Genomic DNA, 23378 nt, shown 5'->3' with positions numbered 1-23378 from the left:
GAAACTATGGCATCCCAGAATATGCCCGACCTGTAAAGGTCAAACAAGAATATCCAGATGAACGTGATTACCAGCACATCCATCGAGAAACACAAAAACACCACCAACTGCCCGAAAAGACCCCGAGCAGGAAGAGCATGCGACGAAAGACAGCCCAGCAAGAAGAGCCAAAAGAATCACTCTCACAGAAGCGCCAAAGAACCAAAGAAAAGACCCCTGAGGATGAAGAAAAGCGAAAGAATTTCCTAGAGCGCAACAGAATTGGTAGGTCAACTTTTTATTGCCATAGTTACAAAAATTAAACCCTCTGCTTTCTTCTAGCCGCTCTCAAATGTCGCCAGCGTAAAAAGCAGTGGCTGAGTAACCTCCAAGGCAAGGTTGAGTATCTATCCGGAGACAACGACCGATTACAAATGGAAGCCGAGGCATTGAGAGAAGAGATCGTTAACCTCAAGACCCTTCTATTGGCCCATAAAGACTGTCCGATTGCACAGGCCAATGGCTTTCATCCCTCAATCGTCCAGAAACCAATGCAGTCTATGATGCAGCCCATGATGCAGCCCATGATGCGGTCTACTAACCAAGGCGCATCAATGTATTCTTCCCCCGCAAACAACAATAACAATAACAACAACACATCCTCCTCTTCTTATCAAGGAATGAATAATTCCAGTACAAGCCCCACAAGACCCAATACTTCCTCTCCTCTTTCTTCTGTCTCTGTCCCTCACCCCTCCGGATCTGCAGCAGCAGCAGAAGCAGCGCCAATCTCCCGCTCATCACCGTTCTACCACAATAATAATATTAACGTTCGCCAGCAACACAGTATGGTAGCTGGTGGTAGTGGCGTTGGTGCTTCAGCAGGTGGTTCATCAGGTGTCCTACGCTTCTAACTACATATATACATATATATATATATACTTCTTGCAACAACCACAAAAAAAGACAACGAAAATATCCCCTTTCTTTTCCTCTATCCAACTTAGCTACCTACCTTCCTCCTCTCTTTTTTTCTTCCTTTTTTTTTTACTCTTTATTCCTCCGTCAAATTCCTTCACCATAGTTACTTATTTCTTTCTATTCTACACCGTCCTATTCTTCTTCTTTCTCTTATCTTGTACGTAATTTGCCTTTTTTTTTTCTTCTTCTTCTCTCCTATTCCTTTCTATTTTTCTTTAAAAAACTTGTAACCTGCCTACCTTTCTTTGATTCCAACAAAAAAAAACCCCCAAAAAAAAAGACACGCAAAAGAAAGAAAGAAAGAAAGAACGGGCTTCAATCCTTAGTTAATCAACCATGCTTTTATAAATATACATTTATATATATATATATATTTATATATATATCTTGCTCTTTCAATTATCATCATCATCATCATCATACTATTATTTCTTCTTTGTACATTCCAATTTAATTCTATGAATTGTTGTTGTTCTAGCGTTTCTTGAATCCAAACTTCTTTCGTTCGTAGAACAGATCTTTAATAGCAAAAATAATAATAATAAATAGTAATAATAAATATAATAGAAAGTTACCCCCAAAAATAAAATAAAAGAATTTGTTAATAAAAAAAATCCCTTATTTTATACATATATATATATTTGACTTGTTCTTACCTGTCTTTGAAGATCCCAAGTTGATAATCTTTGGACAGCCCTCGCGATCCTTTTCAAGTCGCGTACAGCCCACACAGTAATAAGCATCAGACACACCAGGTGAACCACAGATCACACATCGTCCCTGGAATGAACCTTTTGTTTTTTTATATTGATTCTAATCAGTCCATTATCCTCTTTCAAATCTCTCTCTATCTCTCTCTCTTTCTTCTTTTTATAATAATAATAATGATAGTAGTAGCAGTAGATTCAACTCACCAAAATTGCATTCATCGCAAATTCGTACAAGTGTTGCTGGTCGTACATAACTGCAAGTACACAAATGGTTTAAATTCTTGATCAAATTCATATATATATATATATATATATATATACATATATATATACATATTTAAACAATTTACCTGTCGCAAATGACGCATTTACCATCGCACTTTTCACACAAACGTCCAATAGCAATTCCAGGTTGCTTACGGCAAAAGATCAAATCGGGGTGATGCTTTGCCATAATGTATGTATGTGTTTGTACCAAAGAAGGGAAACAAAAAATAAAAAACTATTTGTTTAATCCCGCTGTTGAATTCATTTATATATATATATATATTATTTATTTTATTTTATTTTATTTTATTTTATATCTTTTTCTGTTTCTGCCTCTTTCTCATTTCCATTTAAAATTATATTATATATAATATAATTTTATATACACTCTCCGCACTAGATTCTGTTCACTTACGTATGTATGTGCGTGTGTGCGTGTGTGTGTGTGCTTGACACAAAATCAGAAGCTGTTGACTGGCGTGACTTGTAAACAAGTGATTCCACACAATATATATATATATAGCTTGTGTAGGGTGTAGGGTGAAGGGTGGATGTCTTTTATACATATAATTTTTTAACACTCCGCACAAAAAAAAATCCAAGCATCAACACTAGTACTTCATAACTTGGGTTTACTTTTTTTTTCTTCCTTCTTTTATAAATATATATAAATATATAGTCTATCCTATTTAAAATGCAAGATTCAAAAGAACCTGAAATTGCCCGATCACCTTCGTTTCCTTCAATCACCTCCAGTCCATTAACAGCGCCGATGGATGAAACCATGTCGACTACAGGCCTTTCTCCGCTCCTTGCCATGGATACACAGCCGATAGAAACATTAAAACAAGAAGAAGTAGAACAAAACATGCAAGACATTCCAGAAGTTGCGATCAAACAGGAATACAATCCAACAGATTCATTGATAATTGATACCGTCATGACTTCAGCAACTGTATCTACTCCAATCACCAACACCATCAGTACAAGTACAACTACAGCCGATTCTAGCTTAGGGGCCCCAATGACTCTACTTCCAATTTCAGCTTCATTCCCTTCTTCAGCAACAACATTACCGGCAGCAGCAGCAGCAGCAGCAGCACCAACTACAATATCTTCAAACGTGATTACACCCATGGATTCTACTCCAACCCCAATCCCAATCACCAATACAAATACAAATACAAATGCAAATGCAAATGCAAATGAAATGACAGCTACAACTACAGTCGCGCCAACACCCACAATAACAGCTGCAACAACCGCAACAGCTGCGACTGCAGTAATTCCCAATACAGCCACAACTACAACTACAACCACAACCACAACCACAACCACAACCACAACGAATTTTGAAGAAATTCAAAAACAATTGAAAAAAACTTTGGACCATGTCGAGCAGCGTAATATGGTTAGTGGATTTCACACATTGAGTAAAGCTACGGGAGCAGTAGTCGATCATTGTGAGCAACTTGGTAAGTACCAAAGTGTGTGTGTGTGTGTGTGTTGCTTTTATTTTTATTTTTATTTTTTATTTTACTGGAACCCTGATGACTTTGTCCGAACCAATAAAACAATCCACAACTCCTTCCTATCTACCTATCTCTCTATCTTTATTTCTCTACACGTATACGTGCACGTACGCATAAATCTATCTATCTATGTGCGATTACATTTAGGTCTCACATCGGACGACCATCCTTATAATGCAATCGATCGTGAACAATTCTGGGCCGGCCTCAACAATTGTTGGTTGTATGCACTTGCACAACGCCATGAACCAAGTTGTGAAACCGAGCGTTTGACGGATCAGCACTTGTATGGCTTGCGAGAAATGGTAGTTGGATGGGCCGATGCTCTGGAGCGCTTTGGCTTGGTGGACTATGAGATGGGATGGTGGGAGGCCGACATTTTGTCAGCAATTGATGCAATTTTGGCTATGAACTATGCGGCAGCCCAAGCAGCGGCCCAAGCTGTAGTAGCTCAGGCCGCTGCTGCATTATTTGGAGAAGAGGTATTGAATGCAGCCAATGACAGTAACAACAATAGAAATAATACCAACATCAACAATAACAACAGTAATAATAATAGCAGTAGTACTGGTACTGGTACCCGTACTGGTACTGGCAGTCATATTAATAGCAATAGCAATAACAATATTAATAATGCCAGCACAAACACAAACACAAACACAAATAACCACAACAATTCCTCCAATAATTAGTTCATTAATTCATATAATTTGTTTCCCTCAATCCGCCTTGAAGAATATAGACCTCTTTTTTCCCTTTTCTCTCTTTCCCTTTATAATAATGCAAGTGTGATGTGAACAAGCGTATGGTGTACAAAATGTTGTAATTGACCCCCTCCACCCCTGAACAACACTCGTTTTTTTTTCGGGGATATTTGACAGCCAGGGCTTTACATATATAGAGGCTTTCCAAAAGAGATTTTTGGATTTGACATCCGACCATTCTTCTTTACGCATCACCTCATTTCGTTTTTTTCTTCTTAATCTTTTTAATCTTATAAACATTTTCACCTTAAAATCAGACAATAAAGAGAGAGAGAGAGAAGATCCTAGAAAAGATGGATTATGGTCGGAATGCATAAGGCTAGAATGTCCATTTCTCAGATTGCTTGACAATATAATGCAGATGAGATAACCATTCGCTATATTATGGAAAGATATAGAAAAACCGGTTCTGCAGAAGGCAGAGCTCGCTCATGGAGACCAAAGCTACTCACATCCAAAGACAAGCAAACACTTTCACAAGGTCATGAAATGAATTAGACACAAGAATCTGATGGGCATTTACGAGAGAAATTGCTGAGATGTCCAATACACCAATCTCCAAAAGTACTTTTCGAAGAATTTTACGCATTTTTAGATCCAAGCAGATGTATTGTATTTCCCGAAGCTCTCTTAGCAGAGACTTATATTGATGCACGAAAGAAACGGGATGAAGAATGGAAGACTTGTGATCTAGAGTGCCGAACCTCGTTTGGTCTTTTTAAGACCGATAGGCCAACACATTTGTGGAGAAGCCCGGATGATAGGTATGATACTGGCTGTATTTAAGCCAAGGATCTAGGGAGATGGAGAATAAGTCATGGTTTAGAGTTGTCTCTGGGCAAGAGGTATTAGTTCCCTCTTTATCCTGGATGGACATATAAATCCAATAATGTATATAAAAGTCCGTAAGACAAATTTATGCCATTATGTCACACGCTGCCATACAAGGACCCTATACACTTCTATTTCCAAGAAGTCAATCCCATGCCACATAAGGCAGCTGCGCCAATAAAGTGTCAAGAAGACCTTGGCATAGATTTTCTAGAGTAGCCTGCCAAGAGTCCCGATCTTAACCCAACCGAAAACATATAGAATCTTTTTGAAGGATTGTGTGCGAGAAGCATTTTCTTGGCCTGTCTAAGAGAGTGAAAACAGTTATAAAAAAAAAGCAAAGGTAGTCATATTTTATTTTAAATAAACTCTTGTAGTTTTTTCAGACAAAATAAATGACCTAGACCTCATTATTACTGAAGCATCCAAGTATCAGTTGCTTACATGAATAGTGAGAGAAATGTAAAGATGGCGTATAGACTTTCATATCTTTTGGAGAGTGTTCAGTTTCAGAAATCTCTTTTGGTACATCTTTGTATATGGTCCCTAAGGATACAAAATATTCGTATCAAGATTTTCTTTTGTGCTTTCAAACTCTAGCAACTTTCTTTCTATCTTTTTAAAAACAAGTTTATGAATTGCTCTCGCACAGGTAACTTACAATTTAATTGTGTTCCCAATTGAAATGAACAATAAGGACAAGTAAAGTGGCAAGAATCTTCTTTAAATTGTTTTGATATTTAAAATAGATTATTTATTGACTTTTTGGAAGGTGTAAAGAAAGTAGTTTACTGACCAGAATATATATTTTTTTTTTCATTTGAGAAGAATCCAATGACATTGTCTTAACAACATGGGAATTTAAAGATTTTCTAATTTAATTATATCAAAAACATTCTTGTTATTATCATATATATATATATTATTATGCACATACTATATACGATGGTAATTGTGCACCCCATTGAAATAAATGGTATAGAAGTAGCTAAACCTAGGGATAAAATGACACACCATATAGCAATTGAATTTATAAAAGAGAACTTTTGGCTACCAAGACAGTTATAGGAATTCGAAAAGCTTTTATGATTAGACAAACGGATAGTGCGAATTGGTAGTAAATACTTAAAATTGATAGCAGCACAAAAGCATATAAAATACTTTAGAAAGAAGTATTATCATAAATGCTAAAAGGTGAGTATAAATTATATGACATAAAGAAAAAAAGAAACTAAACAATGCAATACAAGTCCAATTATTGCTATTTTATTTGAACCAAAAGCTTCAATTTTTGTATGAGTTATGTTTGTTTTTGTCTTTGTATCAAGTATTTAAATATTTGATAAAAACAGCCTTTTCTTTCTTAGAATAGTATGGTTATTGCTGCTTAAACTGCCCCAATGGGGACAGCGGCTTTACCTCGTATATATGTGAAAGAAAGAGAAAGACATGATTTGCGTAAGAAGGCCAATGAATAGTAAAATATCCAACAAGATTGTGTCACAATTTAATGAGAACAGCTCCTTATAATCTTTTTTCTTAGCTCATTATTGATATATTGTATTTTTTCATAGCCAGGTCTAGATGTAGGGTTATTAATCGAATATATTGTATGAATTTCAAAGCACATCATTTTGCCCTGAAGAATTAGAAAAAAATACATGGGGCCCCGAGTATAGTCCGGCTAGACAGAAACATCGTCTCCGTGAGATTACTGATGTTATTGTTAAAGTTGGTCTGTTATGAACGTTTGTCAAAATACCAAGTAATATTTATCTCTATTGATAATAGCAAAAATAAGAATGATTAAAAAAAAAGGTAAATTATTGTGTATATTTATCTACAAGCGATTCTCTTGATAAAAATTCTTCTGTTTCTATCAAGGAAGTGTCTTCAGTGCTTTAAATTATTGCTGTTTTTAAATGGTATACAATATGTAGCAAAGTAAATAAAGAACTAAAATAATCAGTCCACGTATTTAATAACATCTAATATTAACTATTAAGTTTAGAAGGAAAAAGGAGTATGGAGAGGGAGAGAAAGATAATTAGATCAGCGATTATGTTTCTGAAGCTAATCGTTCTTCTTCTTCTTCTTCGTCTTCAATATCTGGTAATGGGAAATTCAAGATTGCAGCTACACCTGAGAGTTGATTCAATTCTGCAAAATAAATAGCCAATTAACCATCTCTTTCCTTTCAAGTATATCCAAAAACTGCCAACCCTATTCTATGACTTACGTTCACCAGAAACATGCAAACTAGAGAATACATAAACAGAGCCACCCATTGCACGCACTTGCTCCACCAAATCAATGTATTTACGACGCGTCTCAACATCCGCAGATCTAAATATCACCATACCACATTATTTAATACTCCAAGTCTTTTTTTTTAAAAAAAAAGAAAAGAAAAGAATAACCGGCCACATACACACACACACAAAGGTGGTGATTATGGCCATGACTATGATGTAAAATACCTGAATAGTTCATCTGTTACAAGCAAAGTACCAATTGCGCCTCTTTCATTGGCTTTGAGTACATGCGAAAATCCATAAAACGCACGGTCGGGGTCGTTGTTAAGCATTTGATAAAACTTATCCAATGCCTGGACTTCACGAGCAGCCTTTGTATCGGCGAGTCGTGCTTGTATAGATGGATCCTGCATGACCTCATTCAGCGCATGTTTGTGCCCGGAAGAACAATGGATCAAGATGAATTTGGATTTGTTTTCCATGATGGTCTTGTTATCTGTTTTCTACGAGCATTTATTAATATCTGCAAACAGTCTATATATCATTTAATTTATATCTATATCTATATCTACATACCACGGCCTGATCCATCATGTACGTGTAGAATTGGTCCTAGAATGAATTGACCAAAGTTAGCATCATTCCTTTTTACACAGCGTTCCCTAGTCTTTTTTTTTGTTTGATTTACTTTTACAAATCCAGGGCTGGCGATGATAATTGCTTTGACAATATCAAAATGAACATGTCTCAGAATAGCTTGATAAATCTGATCATAAAACTTTTGCAATCCCTACTTTTTTTTGTTCAAATGTTATCCCTCAAATAAGACACGCATATATTTATATAAGAAACTTCTTGTCTTATTGCACACCAAATTTACCTTTTCATAATTTGCCACAGATCCCTTTCTCTTTCTTGGAATTGGTGCTTCTATCCGCTGTCTAACAATAGTCATGTGTTGTGTCAGGAAGCATACATTCGCCAGACCTATATATATATATGATAAGGATAAAGTAAAGGACATAAAAGTTAACTTGTTAAATGTTATATATATAATGTGAATAACATTCGAATATACCTTCTTGACACACAACTGCAGCTACATCAGCCTGTTTTGTTACATCACAGGCATCTTCTACTCGCTCCAGAGAAATAGTGTCCCATTCTGGCTTAAACAATGTAAAGTTGCGATTGAGCTCTAGGTCAATAGTGTGATAGCTGCCCATCTATAATAAGAATATCAATTTCATGTTAATGTTCCGCAGTTATCAAACCATTTAAATACAAATATATAAAGCATGCGTACTTTGACATGGGGACTTTCGCTAGCCACCCGACCATTAATTCTCAATAGACCAGCTTGTGGATCGAAATCGACTGTTTCAACAGTGATAGTAAGGACGAGTCTGATACGCTGGCTTGATGTAGATCCAGTACTTGTTTCTGCCTGGAGCCGGCTGTAACAGCAAATAAAATAAAATAAAAATAAGTGTTAGTTTTATCCAAGTAAATCAGATTTATTTATTTTTCTTATTTTTTACCGAATTGTGGTGGCCTTGATCATGTCTCCTTTTGAAATTAGGTTGTAAACATGCCACATGTCTTCAAGCTCTTCGGGATACAGGGTTACTTGACCAGAAGCATCTTTCTCGAGAACTTTTCCAATTAGCTAAAAATATGTATATATATATAAAGAAGCAACAGGTTCAAATGTCTTGCTTCAATGGGATCAACAATCGTGTATTTTTCTAACCTTCATGGTGATAATGTAAGAAAGAAAGCTAAAATAGCATATATATTTTTTTTTCGTCTCGTTTCATTTTATACAGCGCTGTCACATTTATATATTAGCGCACTTTTTTTTTAAAAAAAAAAATGTTGGTGATTATAGGCATTGCCGACAGAGTCTCACAACTCAACCGTAATTTTCAGATCATATCATATCATCATTTTTTCTTTAGGTACTCTCACAGTCACTCAAGTTTCCTTTTTTATAGTAATAATGTATTTGAAGTCGATATATACTGGTTAACATCAATAGGTCGTTTCATCAAAAGATATTTAAAAGAAGTTAAATTTTACTGAGATATCTACTGTACTGCATATATATGTATATATATTAAATAATAATAATAATAACCGTAAAGGTATGGGACTGTTGTAATTTTCCTTACTGCTTTATTTAATTATTTTTGCGGGTTTGTTTCAGTTTTGTTCAAAAAGTTTAATATTTCAAGCACACGTATTTTTTCTTCTTCTTCCTGTAGTCCAAAATGCTTCAATAAGCCTTGTAAATCTGTATTACCTTGATTGGGTGGTTTAAAAATTTGATATGAAAGTTCTACAAGTCTATACCTATATCTTTGTCTCTGATATATTATACATATTATATATTGAAAAATGAAGAATGAAAAAGTATATATATATTTTTTTTAAAATTCAATTACCAGTGTTGAATAAGTTATGCACGTGTTTTAAATAACCGCTACTTTTTATACATTTTGCTTTCGTTCAATGTACTTTCAACCAACACAGCTTTCGACCTCTCGTCGCCCTGACCTAAAAGCAGGGGAATCATTAATAGTTCAACAAGCAAGTGTTGGTCTGTACGAAGGGTAAATCTTTATATTGCATTCTTTTCTTTTCTTTTCTCTTATTTTATTTTTATTTTTATGTTATTTCGAAAGAAATAAGAAGTGGTTCTAAATGCATACGTATACGCATTAGCAAAAATAAAGTCGAATCTGCCCAAGATGGTGTATGTTACCTGACATCTCATCGCATAATCTATGTCGACAGCAAGGATTCAGGACAGAATTCTTGTGAGATTCCACTCAATTCAATCAGAGAAATCGAGAGTTATGCAAGTTATCAATCATATTAAAGTTGTATATCTATATGTATACATGTGTGTGTTGGAAAGGATAGTTTAATTACTTTTATTGATTTACAAATGTACATATGTATATGTATATATGTATATATGTATATACATCCAGGGAGGATTCTTAATGTCATCACCTAAATTGATTCTACATTTGGATGTAAAAGCACTCTCTGACCATTCACGACCTCCTGCTCCAGTAATCTCTACATCTGTAGCCGGAGTGTGGGCTTGTCCGATTTGTTTTTTTACCAATCAAGCAACTGTAGACAAGTGTCAATTGTGTGGTGTTCGGCATGTAACCACCAATGATAATAACAGCTCACCTTCTCAACCACAAAAACAAACGCAATCAGTTCAGCAACAACACCGACAACAACAACAGCAGCAGCAGCAGCAACAAAACCAATTACCAGCAAATGACGACGGAAATGGTTCTCATTGTCGTGTGTGTACATTTATCAACCATCCAAGCCTAAATCAGTGTGAAATGTGTGGTGCAGATTTGATTACAGAACCCTTGTTTACCGAGAATGCTATCGAATCTTTGGTCATTGAAGACGATCCGCATGTTCGTATTGCTTTTAGACACGGAGGTCAACCAAGATTCTTGCAGAATCTCAAAAATGCAATTCAGGTCAAGGCATGGGAAGCTCCAGTGATAGAAGAGAGTGTGCCTGTGATCAAGTCAAAGGGAGTTGGTATCAGTGAGTGTATTAAAATCACACGCTTGTATAAATAACCAAATAATCAATTCTAACATTTCTTTGTATGTGTGTGTGTGTGTGTATATATATATATTATTTATTTAGGTGCTATTCGAGAAAGAGTTGAACAATCTACTCAAAAGGCCAATGATACCATGTCAGATGCTTTTCAGGATCTCAATAGATTGATGACCAAGGCTACTGAAATGGTAACTAAAGAGTTGTATTACAATAAACAAAAAAAAAATAGGTTATTAATTATTGATGGATATTACATATGTATGAATTAAATAGGTTAAATTGGCAGAATCTATTTCTTTGAAAATGAGCAGAGATATAACGACTGACAATGACAAGGATATGGCAACACTCAAAGGATATCTTTTAAATCTTGGAATAGCAAGCCCAGTAACTCGGTGAGTTATTTATCTAGAAGAAATTTTAGTGGTTTGCAAGCTACTTAACTAATTACAATATATATATATATTGTATGTAGTGATTCGGCTGGATCGATATATCACCAGGAACTTGCACGAGAACTAGCAGATTTTCTTACAAAATTCCTTGATTCGAGTGACAGTATCAAGTCTCTTGCGGATGTGTATTGTATTTTCAACCGTGCACGAGGTGTAGGCAAGTCATCTTATATGTTTAATACATTTATTACTATTATGTATACACAAGTCTAATGACATTTTAAATAACTCTACATTGCACTATTATTTTTAAAACTAAACAAAATTTATATATCTATATAGCTCTGGTATCTCCTGAGGATTTGTATAAAGCAAGCACTCAATTTGAATCACTCCAATTGCCTTTTCGCTTAAAGAAATTCCCAAGCGGACTGCTTGTTGTTCAATCGGTGGCTATGGATGATGATCAGGCAGCTTCTCGGATATTGTCACACGTCAAAAACCATGGTCATCTTACAGCCTTACAGTTGGCTGAAATAGAACATTGGGCTTTGGCAGTAGCTAGCGAACAGCTTCTGGTAAGTTTTATTATTATTTTGTCTACGCGATTTGTTAATCTGTTCCTCTGACACTCTGTGTTTTGTGTTTTCACAAAGATGACTGAACAAAAAGGATTGTTATGTCGCGACGAAGGACCTGTTGGGTTAACCTTTTATGAAAATCTGTTTTGTTCTGTAAACTAAATACAAGAAAGAATAAAAACATTCTCCCACTTTTATATCAAGTATATATATATATATATATATATGAGAGTGTGTTTTTGAAATTCAAATGGCTTTGTCTTCTTCCTCTAATGTAAAGATTGTTGACGCATGTAGTAAAATGGAAGGATTTACTTTTTTTTTTCATTTTCATTTTCATTTTTATTTTTTTTTGGAATATAAGATATATTTATATGATATCTTGGCTACTTTTTGACTTCCCGAAACATGTTGTGATTTTTCGAAAAGCTTCGAAAGAGCCTTAAAAAAAAAATTATTGATTGAGATTCTGTCGCTTTTTATGCTTTTTCCTTTTTTTTTGGTGAAGTAATATTCAACAGTCATACAAGGCTTGTCACTGTGACTTCTTTCTCTTTATTTCTCTCTCTCTCTTGCTATATTTTTTGCTTTCTTATTTCTTATTGGCTATTAAAAATGATCCGCCATCTGAATTGTAAATCAGACAAACACTGTACCAAAGCTTTGGGGAGAAGACTGTAGTATTTAATTGCCCTGGAATCTGTTGCTTGACTTGGCTGTTTCCTTCCTAATACTTGGTCAAACAAAACGATCTGAAATCTCTACCTCAAAATGCGAAAAAATAAATTATTGCGGTTTTTTTTTCTAGGTCTTGCGTAATGTGGCATGTAGATGACCAAATGAGAACTGAAGAATAATTGAAACGAAATAAAATAAAGTAACACCCTAAATATAAGGGGATGAGCAAAGGACTCTTCCTCTACAAACTTTTGATCAATAACAAGCAGTAGATGAAGAAGTCAAGGCAGCCTGTTAAAGCCTCTCATATTTAGTGATTTGTCGATTAGTAACAACTACAATTTTGTAGTGGATAGAAAGGAAAGAAGGCGAAAAAGGAACTTTGCTAGACGTTGATGTCAGATTCATGGAATATGTTTATAAAGCTACTGAATTGATCAACAAGAGCACTTTCTTTCATATTCCACAGAAACCTATGCTACAAGCAAATATCAAAAATAGGATCATCAGTAGCCACTAGTGCTCCTCAAACTAATGTGGTTACTGCTGGCGTGCTGAAAGACCTTGAAAGCAATGGACGCTATTGATTCCATAAAAGAGACTCTTTTATGTGTGTATTTTAATTCCAAAAAAAAAAAAGATTGATGTATTACTTGTACGATAAGTCACCATATATGGACACAATTATTATTTTTTTGTGATATACGAATATAATTTATCTTTGAGGCTTTAATTTTTTTTTATTCCGAATAGAAGGCACCTGTTTAACGGGTTCCAAACCACAGCACCTTTCCACGTTAAACATGCTGTCTTTGTCTTGTATTGCTTTGTTTTGCCCTGTTCTTTAACGTACCTATAGCTGTATAATAAGGATAAGGGTAAGGATAAGGGTAAGGGTAGCTCTTATATGATATACATACTGTTATGCTTTGGTATTGATGGAAAGTCTTACGAATAGGGTATTTACTGGTAACAAATGAATTAATTTTAGAGAGTGCTCGGAATGACCCGGCACCATTCTCAAAACAAAAGCAAAAATGAAACACACATATGTATGTACCTATTTGTTTGCCCTATTTTATTTTATTTTATTTTTGAGTTAAATGACCAGTGAATGAACCAACTCTATAATTATACTTCTTCATTTCAATTTCCATTGTCTTGATGAACTTTTAAGAAAGTTTCATTATTGCGGAACTAATTGGGTTGTTTAGAGTTTATTTTTAAGCACGATGAATATAGGACTTTGTTATCAATTTACTGGCTGTAAAGTAGTAGGTTGAGTAGGTATAATTGCGATTATTTTCTCCTCGTTTTGCTGCTGGTTAATCAGTTAATTGGCTGGTAAATGTTCAGAATATTTTATTACATATTTATATTTTTAGATTTTTATTTTATATATGTGAGTATGTAATAAATGTAATAATAATATATATACTCCCCTTCTCTCTCCTTGGCTTTGGTTTTATCACTTTTATATTTTATTTCTTAAAGATAATATATATAAATAAAATACTAATAATTATGAGCCTAATTGGCATTAATACTGACATATTAGTCAGGCAAAATTTAGTCTCAAGTTCAAGGCAATAATATTCATATTCACCAAAAATCATAAGATCCTTTTCCTTCCCCTTCCTTTGACGATGATGAAGATGAAAGATTGGCAGACCATCTCAACCATAATATTTGAATGTCCGCCATGTCTCTACTATTACTCTATCTCTGTAGCTTGACACGCTTTGTCCGAACCGACTATTTTTTTTATATATATATATTTTTTTTGTATTTTATATTTCATTTCATTTCATTTCCCTACAAGCCAGTTTTCCCACTTTAACTCCATTCTTGTACTCCAAAGACGTCTCTCTTTCTCTCTTTCTCTCTTTCTAGCTTTTAAATACAGCAAAAAAAAACAAAACTTCTCTTGTGCACTCAAACATCGTCTCTTCTCTATTTATTTTTTTACAACCAGCGACCAAAACAAGCCTTAACTAAAGAAACACTAATACATTGCTTTCCAGACCTTTCTATCTACACATCACCGACATTCCAACCAGCAAAAACTAAAGCCAATGAGTAAGTTGATCTATGCTGCCTTTCACTTTGTGTCAGAGTAAAGAAAGAACCTGTCCAGCAAAACTCCATCAGACACATTCCTCTCTCTCTCTTGGTCTTTGTCCATATATCTATTTCTATTGCCTTTAAATACATAAACACACACACACAAATATATATATATATATATATGTATATATGTATATAAACGACAATCTGTTACAGTCAGTCATTGCTTCACACACCACAATGTCTACCATTATATCATGTTTCTTGGGTTGAAATCAGTCAGTCGCTCATGCCAGTTCCCTCATCCTCTTTTCTAGCTTCCCCTGCACGTAGAAGCCGGAAGCAGACAACCAAACCAAAGCCGGTCTCATCCGATGTGGAGAGCTCGGACGGTGGCTCTGTGACACGCTGTGTGTGTGGAGAGCAACGTAAGTAAAAGCAAATATATTTAGTAAATTAATTAGTTAAGGTGCTACTTGATAGTATGCTATATATCTAAAGAACAATAAGCCAAAAAAGAAAAGAAAAGAAAAAAGAAAAGAGGAGGAAAGGGGAGGAGGAGGGGGTTTCTTCTTGCTCCTGGTGGCGGCGGTGTATCAAGCTTCAAAAGCATGCCCTTGAATTTTCTCTCTCTCTCTCTTTCTCTTTATTTCTCGATTCAAATGGTGCATCTGCAAAAATAAAATATACTATAAAATAAAATAAAATAAAATAAAATAAAATAAAATTTATACACATACCTACCTACCTACCTACCTACCTACCTACCATATATATATATATATATATATATAACTGTCCCATTCATATAGCATAAAATAATGAAAGACTCTTATTCATCTATATACTTCTTTATTACCTTTCTTGTTTTCTACCCTCATTTTAAATTTTGCTCTAACCTATTGTATCTTTAGACAATGTCGGTCTTATGGTCCAGTGTGAAAGCTGTGAAGTGTGGCAGCATTGTGACTGTATTGGTATGGGTGAAAATGATCTTCCGGATCATTACTACTGCGATCAATGCCAACCAACGCAGCACAGTGCCCCGAAACCGCATGGGCGGTAAGTAATAAGTAACATTTATCATTACCGTTTAACTTATTCCTTATGTATATGTATATATATATATATGTCTGCTTATTTATACAGGTCAAAGCGATCTTATAGCCTAAGTAGTACCAATGATCCCGACACTCCCAAACCCGAATCTCCAGCAGAAAGCCGTCCCAAACGGCAAAAACGAGTCAACACTCCTCCCACGCCAACCCTTATTTCAAATTCAAATTCCACAGCCACATCAACTTCATCAACCTCAATAATATCAACACCAAATGCATCCACAAACTCAACTAGCCGAAAGTCGTCCAGAAGAGCCTCCACACTCTCTGACCACCCCTTGACAGAATCACCAACCAGCCAAAGCATGTCTGAAATGATCCAAGATAGTATTACTGCAACTACAGACACAGCTATGCCTATGGCTATGACTATAGCTATGGGTACGGGTACAGTCCAGCCCCTCTTATTTGCACAAATTCCTATCACAATCCCAACGGCCACCTCTCCCACAACCTTATCTGCATCTGCATCTGCAACTGCTAGTAGTGCTACTGCTATTGATAGCGCTAGTGCTTCTACTGCTGATATTACTACTATTGCTACATCTTCATCTAAAATTACTGCTACAAGTGCTTCAACTGCTACAGTAGCAGCACCATGTCCACCACCAGCACCATCTTCCAATGAAAGCGAACGTCAAACACGGTCACGTAAAAGTGCACGAGCAGAAGAAGGTGGCCCAGAGGAAAAGCTGATGGATCCTCTTCCACCAACCTCTCGAAAACGGAAAAATGCCCAAGATTCGGCTGCTGCAGTAAGAAAACGATCCTCGGTATCAAGTGCAACATCAACTAATAATAACAATGACACTAATGGCTCGGCATGTGATGAAAAACCACCAACAAAACAGACCACCGCCACAGGCCGTCAACGTAAAGCCCGCAAACTCAGCCAGACCGAGATTGCTGTAGAAGTTGCTGCCTATTGGGATGCAAACGGAAGACCCATCAGAGCCACATCGCCACCTGCAAAGTCTAAGAAACCGAGTCCAAAGATGACGTTTGTGGACATGAATAAACGTGTCAGCTCTATTCTTGCTTACATTACCAAAAAAGAACAAGAAGCCAAAATACCGGTGGCTTCTCAAGATACCAACAAGGAATGTCGTACAAAACCTAAAAAGACAAAGGCCACAAAGCAGCAATCAGCAAAATCAACAAAGGCAGCAAAACAAACCTCAAATTATGTTTCCCACAAAGACAAGGAACCATTAGGATTGGCTGTTCTCACAAACACATTCAATTCTGTGCACTCTGTGGCCTTTGACCAGGTGCGTCCGACATCTCCATCAAGTCCACCAGAGTTGTCTGCGTCTTCTACTTGCTCCGATCCGAGTAGTGTTGGTTCTGGGCAGTCTGTTGGGCCCATGATGTCTCCTAGAGATGTGATGGGATTACTGAGCAGAGAAAATGACTCTATTGAATACCATGATTCCCGGCGACATTCCACCTCATCTACGTCTACTCTCAGTAGTGAGTCAACTATTCCGTTTATAAATGACGCATCGCTATCACTATTATCATCAGAAGAAGAAGAGGCTAGTAATAATAACTGTTATTTGGATGTCCATGCCAAAGATAATCTCCTCGAGTGTTCATGTCTTATTCATCCAGCCATGTACTCGACCCATATCTGCCCTTCCAATAGCAATAACCTGACTAGTACTGCTACTGCTACTGCTACTGCTAATAGTACAACTACTCCTGTTGAACACATGTCACAAATTCATCTTGATAGGTTAAGTTTTGATATTTCCAGGAGCGTTCGTGTTGAGAGTTCATGCGATATTATGCGGAAGGTGCGAGGCCTCATTGACAAATTCCAGCGCACTTATACCGGCTTCGTATAATTTAGCCGAAGAAACGAAAAGAAAAAGAAAATATACTACTCCTATTTTATTCTTCTTGTCTCTTTTGTCCGTCGCTCGTATATCTATTATTCATTTCTTCTGATATATGGATACTTGTTCAAAGGTTACGTTTGACCCAGATAACCAAATGAATATACACTTCTTTTATTCTATTTTATTATATTTATTAACTATTAATTCTTAATTAGTTCGTAGCCGCTTATTTCCCTTAGATCGACTGTATTGCATCCTCTGTATTTCTCTTTCATTCATTCAGTCTCTTATTTATTACATTCATTCGCTTACTCACTTACTTACTGCACACACTACATACACATACACACATACACATAAAAGCAATACCTAAAGAGACAGTACATAACCTTGATCTTGTCCTTGTTATATAAATAATAAATAAATAAAAAACAATTCTTTACATATTTGAGATCATTTTCTTATGTATATAGCATAGCTGGTCATTGAAAAATATTGTTTCGGCTAATATTATGAAAATAAGTGATCATTAAGGATATGAGAGACCTTGACTGCATACTTTAATAGAAGCATCTATCCTTTTCGATCATAATAATAATAAACAAATAGACTTTCATCCCTAAGCACAGTCAGGAATCCCTCCCCCTTTTTTTTTAGTATTTTGTTTTATCCATAGTCATTAATATCTTTAGAAAATTATAAATAATCGTCAACACCTGGGATTATAATTATAGCTGCAGAAAGTGTTTGGTGATCGTTATATTTTCTGCGGTTTCTTATTCATAAGCATTAACTTACATGACATAAAAAGAAACGATTCTAAAAGCTTCCTAAGGTTGTTTCAAGAATAGGTCTTTTGTTACTCTGAGCTGCAGGGAAAATATTCTTATTAGACTGTTTTTTAAAGCAGAAATAATATGAAGAAAGGCAACCAGATCAAATATTAAATATCAAATTTTAGATTTACATTTCAACCATGACAGCTGTCACTGTTTCGACTCTCTGTGTTTGATTCTTTCATCAGGCATTTTGTTACACAAAGTTAGACAAATAAATGACAATAATTTATATACAATTTGTTTGTTTTTTGATAATAAATAAATAAATAAATAAATAAATAAATAAATAAAATAAAATAAAGAAGGCTTGATATCTGAAAATTATCTAAATTATTCATATAGCATAGAAAGGCATAGAATAACATATTGTTATCATTCGTTATTACTATTGGTGCAATTTAAAGCTATATATGTATATATGGTTATATCCCCTTTAAACAACATAAAATACAAGAAATTTCTTGTCATGTCTAAAATTAGTAAATCTAATCAAAAACTGTACTGAGTGCCTGGTTATTTTATATTCAATAATTTTTTATTATTGATCTGTAAAAAACAAACAAAAAAATAACTTATGCAATTTTAACAAGATGCAGATGTTGTGACTCGCATATCTATCTATCTATCTATCTAACTATTCAAATATCTAATAAAATAAAATAAAATAAAATAAAAAAATATATAAAAAAAAGGTTAAAAGAAAAGGTAGATAAGTTCTTTTCATTGAAAGCTTATTTAAAGGTGCGCCAAATAGCTTTAATTATCTCCATTTTTATTTCATTATTTTATTTTCAAGTCCAAAAAGAAAAAAAAGACTCATTCTCAACCTAATAACCACAAATGAATGACCAAAATGCCCTAAAGACCCTTATCATTGACAACTACGATTCCTATACATTCAATTTACTCCAGCTCTGCAAAAACGAAACTAATGTCGTTGTCATTCGCAATGACCAATTTACTTGGTAAATGAATAAGAAGAAGAATCCCGGCAAAAATATTCATATTCATATGCCTTCTTCATATTACGCAGGGAGGAATTCAAGACGAGAATTCTACCTTGCTTTGACAATATCATCATTTCTCCCGGACCAGGAAGACCGGAAAGAACCACAGTAAATATATTGCATACATTTTTTTTTTAAAAAAAAAAGAGATGATAATAAAGAGATAGAAGTTTGGTGTTGTGATCTGACAGGAAACCTAGAAAAAATAAAATACAAACCATAATTGTCTTGTCCATTTTAGGACTTTGGCATAGGAGGTCCTCTTTTACAAGCACAATCAGATCCAGCTCAAAAGTCACTTCATCGTCCAATTTTTGGAATCTGTCTTGGCCACCAAGGGATTGCCCATTATCTAGGCGGAAAGGTATAAATAACCAGGCATCAATTTGTTGTACTGATTTAGTTTGATTGCGTATTTAATAAAGGTTGATTATGCACCAAGAATCATGCATGGTCGTATGTCCCAGATACACACCATCAGGCACCCATCAACTACTTACAAAGATATCATGTATCATTGTCCTTCTCCATTTTGGGCAGTAAGATATCACTCACTTGTTGCTGATGAACAAGGTAAGTCGGTTATAAAACAGCAATACTCTCGATCAATCGATCGACCGACCGACCGACTTATTCACACCACATACATATACATATACATATACATATACACACACACACATATATATATATATATATATATATCCGGAAATTCAAAGCTCTACCTGAATGTCTTGTGGTTACAGCCTATTGCTATGAAAATGATGCCGATGTGGATACCTTGAAAACAGCAGCTTATTTGGCAGACAGTGATACAAGTGCTTCCTCTACTGATCTCCACAAAAATCATTTCTTGCCTCACCCACCTACCAATACTAGTAGTGGCACCGAGCAAAAAGGAAAAAGGACTATTATGGGTTTCCAACACAAGACCTTGCCACTCTGGGGCGTTCAATTCCATCCCGAGTCAGTGTCAACAGAATGCGGGGAGCTAATGATGCAAAACTTTGCTATCCAAACTCTTGAATGGTTGAATAAGGTGAGGCAATTTTACCATTACCTTTTTCTTTTTTCGAGTCAGTACACCAAGTCCTAAATAGAAATCCTCATAATACGTGTATATATACGCTTACATATGACTCATGTTTACCAAATGATATAAAATAATTACTTTGCAGCAGCAATCTGACCGATCATTGTGTTACAAACCCCTTGACCTTGATGTGCTAAATATCTCAGTGGCACACCCAAAACTACCATTGTTACACCACATTGATGAAGCCACCAAGTCCACATTCGAAGTTTATTCTTCAAAGACAAAATGCCCCATTTGGATTGACCCTGAACTTCTGGTAGAAGAAATGTTGAGGAACCAAACTGGGCACAATGACATCCAGACGAAGGCAATGAGCTGGTTGGATAGTAGTCGGGTAAGATATACATTTACATTCATTTTGATTTTGGTTGTGATTCTGTAAAACAAAATTCTTATAATATATATCTATATTATCTAGAAATCATCACCCTATGCAAAAATGTCAATCTTGTCTGTTGACCCTGCATTCTCACTCACATACTCCACCCTCCATCGCCAAGTCAACAGACAAGATAGAAACGGCAAATTATCTTTTGAAAATCTGGTCGGTCAAGAGAGCTTCTTTGATTATATTTCAAAGATCCTTGGAAAACCAGACACCACTGTCAAGTCGCATCCATTGAATCACACCGACAAACTTTCGTTTGAGGGAGGGCTAATAGGCTACTTTGGTTATGAAATGAAGCGAGAAAGTCTGGATGGCTACAAGACTCCTAACGAACAGATGTGTGCGTGTGCTTCTAGTCAGAGTCAGAAACACCAGCAGCATCCAAGCAGACCAGAAGAATGCTGTGCTTCTTGTTGTCTCTATGAACCAGATGCTGCCTTTCATTTTATCGATAAATTCTGGATATTCGATCACACCAGCCATTCTATATACATCTGCTCTCTTGTTCGTCCAGAAACTTCCTCTCAAAACCCTGGACCTGGAATGGATCCAATATCTGCCTCAAGGTGGCTAGAACAGGCCCAAGACTTGCTCAAACAAACCCAAATTGCCCATCAAAAGAAGATGATGGCCGAAGAATATACCAAGCTGACCCCAGTGTCGTCAACCTGCACCAGTCCATTACCGGGAATACCAACTTCTGTTGATATTAATAATATGGCCGGATCTGACTTGTTTACTGCAAATGTACAACACGATACATACCTAGACTCGATCCAAAACTGTGTCAATGAGATCAAGGAAGGAGAGTCATATGAGATCTGTCTCACCACTCGATTCCGATGCGCTTTACCGAAAGAACTGCGGCCGAGAATGGAAGACCCGGCACTCTGGAGGTTGTATACTGACTATCTACGCAAAAATAACCCTGCGCCGTTCTCGGCCCTGATATCTTTCCCGATGGCAAACATGACTCTCATGAGCTCAAGCCCGGAACGTTTCCTGAGTGTGACGGACGGAGTGGCCGAAATGAAGCCGATCAAAGGAACAGTCGGTCGTGCACTCCAGTGTGTCTGCAAAGAAGACACCTGTGACCGATCATTAAACTGTGAAGAAGAAAGGTTACGGGAAGACGATAAACGAAAACAGAGATTATGGCAAGATGTCAAAGAAAGAGCAGAAAACCTAATGGTAAAGTTAAAAAAAAACCAAATTCAAAAACTAGCTACATATATATATGGTATTTAGGGCTTTATACTAATTTAACCCTAAATTATTGCTGTTTAATTCAAGATTGTGGATTTGATTCGTAATGATCTTGCCCAAGTATGCAAGCCTAGTAGTGTGCAGGTTCCCAAGTTAATGCATGTCGAGACCTATGAAAAGGTGCATCATTTGGTATCAACTGTCCGTGGCACATTACGGCCGCATGTAACCACTGTTGAAGCTGTACGAAAATGTTTTCCTCCAGGTAATTACTCGTTTTCTATTTATTTATTTATTTATTTTAAAATCCCTCTTCTCCTCTTTACTATTTTGCGTGTGCGAGAGAGAGAGATAGAGACAATAAAGGTTCTCATTTATAATTTTTTGATTTTTTTTGTTATCCTTAGGTTCTATGACGGGTGCACCAAAATTGCGGTCTGTTCAGCTTTTGGATCAATTTGAACACAACAAACCTAGGGGGGTTTATTCTGGCTGCCTTGGGTACTTTTCTTTGAACGGTAACGCGGATTTTAATGTTGTTATTCGAACAGCAGTAATAACATCCCAGAACGACAATGGTAAAGAATATTGCTACTGTTACTATCATCTTAGTACGTCACTAATTGTCTTTTTTACTCTTAGTTGAAGTGTCAGTCGGAGGAGGTGGAGCAATTACCTTCTTGTCAGAGCCTGAACAGGAATGGATCGAGACCCTTTTAAAAACAAAGAGTGTGGCACCAAGGTAATATTATAATTATGCATAAAACATATCTTGTCGAAATCGATTAACGAACTGGAAATATTTAATAGTGTAAAGGAGTTCCTTGACGATCTCTAAGTTATTGGCATATATCTATCTATCTATTCATCGATAAATTATTATTACTATGTATATAAAGTCATCTCTCGATAATTTCAAAACCAAAAGGGGGACTGAGTGCCTTGAAATTAAAAAAAAGAATAAAAAAATAACGAGTGGGGATTATAGATTTTCTGATAAAGATAGAGGGTGTCAAAACACGCTTTGTTAGAAGCACTCCTATATACAATATAAGAAAAAAAATTGGCAGCCAAGTATTATCATAGCCTGATTGACTTGAAATCATTCCCCGTTAAGAGCATCCCACAGCGGTTTGTGTAAACTCGCCAATATGTAAATTTAAATAGAAAATTTAGATTTTTTTTCATCCACATTGGTTTATCTAAATAACTGCTTTAGCCATTTTTT

The 23378-nt window shown here is 35.7% G+C and overlaps 5 protein-coding genes across 5 annotated transcripts; 3 read left to right on the top strand and 2 right to left on the bottom strand.

Annotated features, from left to right (window-relative positions):
• Positions 1-699: 699 nt before the first annotated feature.
• PHYBLDRAFT_136749 (hypothetical protein) lies at positions 700-2124 on the bottom strand (the record flags this gene model as incomplete). Its single annotated transcript, XM_018429810.1, has 4 exons — positions 700-1478; positions 1617-1751; positions 1875-1924; positions 2021-2124. The coding sequence occupies 4 exons, from the start codon at positions 2122-2124 to the stop codon at positions 1435-1437; spliced, it is 333 nt and encodes a 110-aa protein (XP_018285731.1). The 3' UTR covers positions 700-1434.
• Positions 2125-4617: 2493 nt separating this feature from the next.
• PHYBLDRAFT_72639 (hypothetical protein) lies at positions 4618-5114 on the top strand (the record flags this gene model as incomplete). Its single annotated transcript, XM_018442689.1, has 3 exons — positions 4618-4714; positions 4739-4997; positions 5021-5114. 3 exons carry the CDS (start codon positions 4618-4620, stop codon positions 5112-5114), a joined length of 450 nt encoding a protein of 149 aa, XP_018285730.1.
• Positions 5115-6877: 1763 nt separating this feature from the next.
• PHYBLDRAFT_136746 (hypothetical protein) lies at positions 6878-9084 on the bottom strand. Its single transcript, XM_018429809.1, has 10 exons — positions 9073-9084; positions 8861-8988; positions 8626-8776; positions 8398-8545; positions 8200-8306; positions 8008-8109; positions 7896-7931; positions 7545-7822; positions 7304-7410; positions 6878-7224 (listed from the first exon to the last, which is right to left on the bottom strand). Exons 1-10 carry the CDS (start codon positions 9076-9078, stop codon positions 7124-7126), a joined length of 1164 nt encoding a protein of 387 aa, XP_018285729.1. The 5' UTR covers positions 9079-9084; the 3' UTR covers positions 6878-7123.
• A 749-nt stretch (positions 9085-9833) lies between these two features.
• On the top strand, positions 9834-12155 carry PHYBLDRAFT_80409 (hypothetical protein; the record flags this gene model as incomplete). The annotated part of the gene is made up of 8 exons (XM_018443581.1): positions 9834-9934; positions 10047-10186; positions 10323-10910; positions 11016-11119; positions 11205-11326; positions 11407-11543; positions 11669-11904; positions 11983-12155. 8 exons carry the CDS (start codon positions 9834-9836, stop codon positions 12067-12069), a joined length of 1515 nt encoding a protein of 504 aa, XP_018285728.1. The 3' UTR covers positions 12070-12155.
• A 7082-nt stretch (positions 12156-19237) lies between these two features.
• PHYBLDRAFT_80411 (hypothetical protein) lies at positions 19238-23077 on the top strand. Its single transcript, XM_018443582.1, has 11 exons — positions 19238-19418; positions 19487-19568; positions 19702-19824; positions 19886-20033; positions 20180-20499; positions 20639-20890; positions 20975-22135; positions 22238-22415; positions 22558-22728; positions 22793-22892; positions 22961-23077. The coding sequence occupies exons 1-11, from the start codon at positions 19294-19296 to the stop codon at positions 22986-22988; spliced, it is 2688 nt and encodes an 895-aa protein (XP_018285727.1). The 5' UTR covers positions 19238-19293; the 3' UTR covers positions 22989-23077.
• Positions 23078-23378: the final 301 nt, after the last annotated feature.

Source organism: Phycomyces blakesleeanus (assembly GCF_001638985.1).
Source record: "Phycomyces blakesleeanus NRRL 1555(-) unplaced genomic scaffold PHYBLscaffold_28, whole genome shotgun sequence".
Classification (NCBI taxonomy): domain Eukaryota; kingdom Fungi; phylum Mucoromycota; class Mucoromycetes; order Mucorales; family Phycomycetaceae; genus Phycomyces; species Phycomyces blakesleeanus.
This window is presented reverse-complemented; position numbering and strand designations above follow the sequence as displayed.